Raw genomic sequence first — 3664 nt, forward strand, 5'->3', positions numbered from 1 at the left:
AGCAACATCATGACCTCTTCAAATATTTTAGGGGAGGTGGGTAGAGGGTTTTGCCCAGAGCGCCAAACAGGCTAGGACCGCCTCTGCTTGTGCAAAGAAAAAAATATATATACATGGCGTTAATGAGTGCTACATGCATGTGAATTGATTACAAGTGTAAATGTGTCGACCTTCTTGTTTAAAGTAAGATTCTTCATGTGTGACTAGCAGTCACCATGAAGTGTTGGAGAGCAGGAGCCATAAAAAAATGAAGGTTAAAAATAGTCTTTTTTTATTTTCTTTTTTTGTCCACTTTTTATTTCAACTTGGGAACTGTGGCCATATCTGGAGATAAACCTCTATAAGCAGAGAAGGAGCATAAACATGGTTACTCTCTTCCTTTATATGCTACATCAGTTACAGACCAATGAACAGATAAACCACTGACACAAATTCACTACTTGGAGGATCAACCTGAATTGAATGAGCTTCAATACATCAGCTCTTTAYAAGAACACGCACATTTATAAATGCTTAAAGGGTTTTCCTGAATGTTAGCCCATATTATCAATCAGGCAGTATTTGTAATTTTACATATGGATTGATTTTACTGCACACTTAGTTTTTCTTTCTTTTTTTCCTAGCTGYCTGTGATAAAATGTAAAACCTCTTTAGTCTGTTGAGGAGCTGCAGGCAGAGCCAGAAGACAGTGGGGGGATSAGCAGCCTTTGTGTCAGCTTCCAACAAAAACACAGCAAGATTCTGTTTCAGAGCCATTTCTGTTCATGTTAGATTTCAKAACTATTTTCAAGAGAAACCAACACAAAACTTCATAAATAAGCCTTAAGTCAATCATTAACTGTAGCTTAGTTGACCTAATAAAATGACCATCTTATGGTAGTTTATACGTGAGCCAAATAAGTTGCATGTTTTTGACCTAATGGTTTCTGAAACCACTTCTTAAGGCTTGGTCTTAGCAATGCTCCTGCACCACTACAGCTGATTCTAATGGTGAAGCTGAGATACTTCCTCACCATCTCATTACGTTTTGCAGAGGCTGGCTTAATATTCCAATTATTTTATTAAATGGATGATTAAGCCAGGTGGAGATGGGCACCAGCAACCCTCCTGACCCCAGTAAGGGACAAGGGTGTACAGAAAATGGATGGATGGATGACTAARCCATTTAATCATCCATTTATTTTATTAGGGTGTGTTAAATCAAGGAAGATCCTTCAGCACAACTGAGACTGTTCCAATGCCAACATCTTCACCAGGATTTACCTGGAAACATCTATAGCAATATTAATCTGTGTTAAGGAAGAAACAAATATTGTTGTCCCTCCTTAAATGAGAGTGTGTTTAAAGTTGTAGAAAAGGTTCACAGTAAGTCTATATGTAGAATGAACGACTATACACTACACATGTTAATAGCTAAGTGGTCATGCTGAGTCAACAAACAGAGGACTGGGTGTCTCAGTGATAATAATAAAGTGCTGAGAGGTCACCAGAGAAGGTAATGCTATAAGTTTTCTAACTACTACATTGACAAACAAACAAAAGATGATGTCTCTGAAAATTCAGGTCTCAGTAAATTCTTATGGTATCCATTGAATGGTTATTAGTCCATGGACTCCTCTTGCTTGTCCTCCCTGTTAGAACATGTTCGGGGACACAAACAGGGTGACCTTGGTGAGGTAGCGGCCTAGCAGGGTGTTGTTCTCCAGCTCACTCATCTCCACCTCGGCCTCCAGTGTGGCCGGCCCGTTAATAGACGTCACCAGGAGAAGAGTCCCGGTCTGCCGACCAGAGCGCTGAACACTGAAGTGACCGCGACCACGGCCACCGGCCAGGCCGAACCGCAGCGTGTCTCCCAGCACACGGGCTGCAGACACCCGGAAGAGGACACGAGGGGCAGACATGTTGGACACCACAGCGAGAAAGTGGAAGGAGATGGAGTTTGGAGCTTGAGTGCAGGCTTTGTCCCCCAACATACACGGATTCCTCTCACAGCGCCTGGAGAAAAACAGGCACCACATTCTCAGTTAAAGCACGTTTGTTAAATTCACTTAGTTGGGCTTTCCTTGCTCTTCATCTCACAACATTTTAAGGGTGTGACAGCAGGCAGATCTAGTTTCAAATTCTCATGTTGTTTAGTAAACAACAAAAAAAGTCTCATGGTGAGTTTTCTGGCTGAGGACGATTAAAACAGAGGTATGCCAGAAAGAAGCCTTTTCAGTTCTGCAGTTAGTTCTGTAAAGATGTAATGTTTAGTTTACTCTGGTCTGGTGGGATTTTAACTAGGACCATGCGCTGGTCAGATGAGACTGAGATTGCATTTTTAGCACAGTGGGTGGACACGCTGCAAAACAAAGTGTGAATATTTCAAAAGGCGACTCGCTCACTCACACCAGTGACACATCCAACCTTTAGGGCAATGTTGTGATGCTGTGTTCTTACAAAGGCAATATGAGCCACGTTAACGAGTGTGGCAAGATAAAAAAAAATCTTGCCATATRAGGAGACTGATTGCTCACTGGTTGGCCACATTGTCTTTATATTATGTGGACATTGTTGGTTTGTTTTATTGGTTGGCTGCTGTCTGGCAAACAAATGGTGAACACCTGAACCACCCATCTGGGAGTCTGGATAATTAAAAGGACAGTGTTATATAAAATCTACTTTTTAAAGCATTACATCATGTTATAATGTTATTCCTTCATCAAAACACACCAGGAGTGTTGCCTTGATTCTTTCATGTGAGATTGAAAAATCCTTTAATCTCCCATGGCAACCACATTCACCTTTGCAAAGCACTAGGGGTAACTGAGTGTTTTGCTGCTCCGCCTCGGAGCTGCAGTTTCCAAGCTTCCCCCCACTCAGCTCCTTCAGACTAGCCAGCAGCAATTAGCAAACACCTGGTGGAACTTAGCATCAACTGAGCTCATTATAGGAGCTACTTCTCAATGCAATGCTGGTAAAAACCTTGTTAAAGGGTTAATAGAGGAGCCATGCTGTGATGACTTCCTGAAGGCGCAGTGTTGGAAAGAGGAGGATTTCCTTAAAGAGACAGAGACTCAATTTTAATTTTCTTTTAAGTCATACTGCATTTATAACACCAGACGGTAACAAAGTTACCGATTGTGCTATAAAATGATACTGTGTGGCTCATAGTACTGACCCTTTAAAGCAGTGTTTCTCAACCTTATTCGGGCCAGCGCCCCCCTAGCCTTTATCCAGGTCCCTCACCGCCCCCCACCAAAGAATTTGTAGGCTACTTTGCACTGATAATTATTTTATTATTAATGATACTATCATTATTGTAGATGTTTTGAATCGGTGCACCGATTATGTTTTCCCGTACACTTCAGCGCACCTTACGCTCCTTCACCTCGCGCACATAACGGGGTAAATGTAGCGAGTTTTGCCCTAAATGTATCGGCGTCCGGAGGAGGGGGATTTGGGGGGGGGAGGCGAGTTTCTACGCTCCTTCGTGGGGTTGTGCCGATTTATGTTTTCGCATCCACCTGAATAATGTGTAGTTGCGCCCCTACCCATGGCACTTGAACAATATTATTTTACATTTTATCTGGAAATAGTGTCTGTTTATTCTTGCCATACAGTCCTCTGTATTAATTATTGATCAAAAGGTCTTGCCATACCAGTTTATTCCTCCGTATTTACT

General features: G+C 42.0%; 1 protein-coding gene across 1 annotated transcript in view; it reads right to left on the reverse strand.

Moving 5' to 3' along the window:
- Positions 1 to 254: 254 nt before the first annotated feature.
- Positions 255 to 3664, reverse strand: part of LOC103465681 (fibulin-7-like) — a 17653-nt gene continuing 14243 nt past the window's right edge. The window contains exon 6 of the mRNA XM_017305136.1: positions 255 to 1995. Coding sequence (XP_017160625.1) covers positions 1635 to 1995 — 361 coding nt within the window. The 3' untranslated portion in view covers positions 255 to 1634. The remainder of the gene's footprint in view (positions 1996 to 3664) is intronic.

Source organism: Poecilia reticulata, linkage group LG6, assembly GCF_000633615.1.
Source record: "Poecilia reticulata strain Guanapo linkage group LG6, Guppy_female_1.0+MT, whole genome shotgun sequence".
NCBI lineage: Eukaryota > Metazoa > Chordata > Actinopteri > Cyprinodontiformes > Poeciliidae > Poecilia > Poecilia reticulata.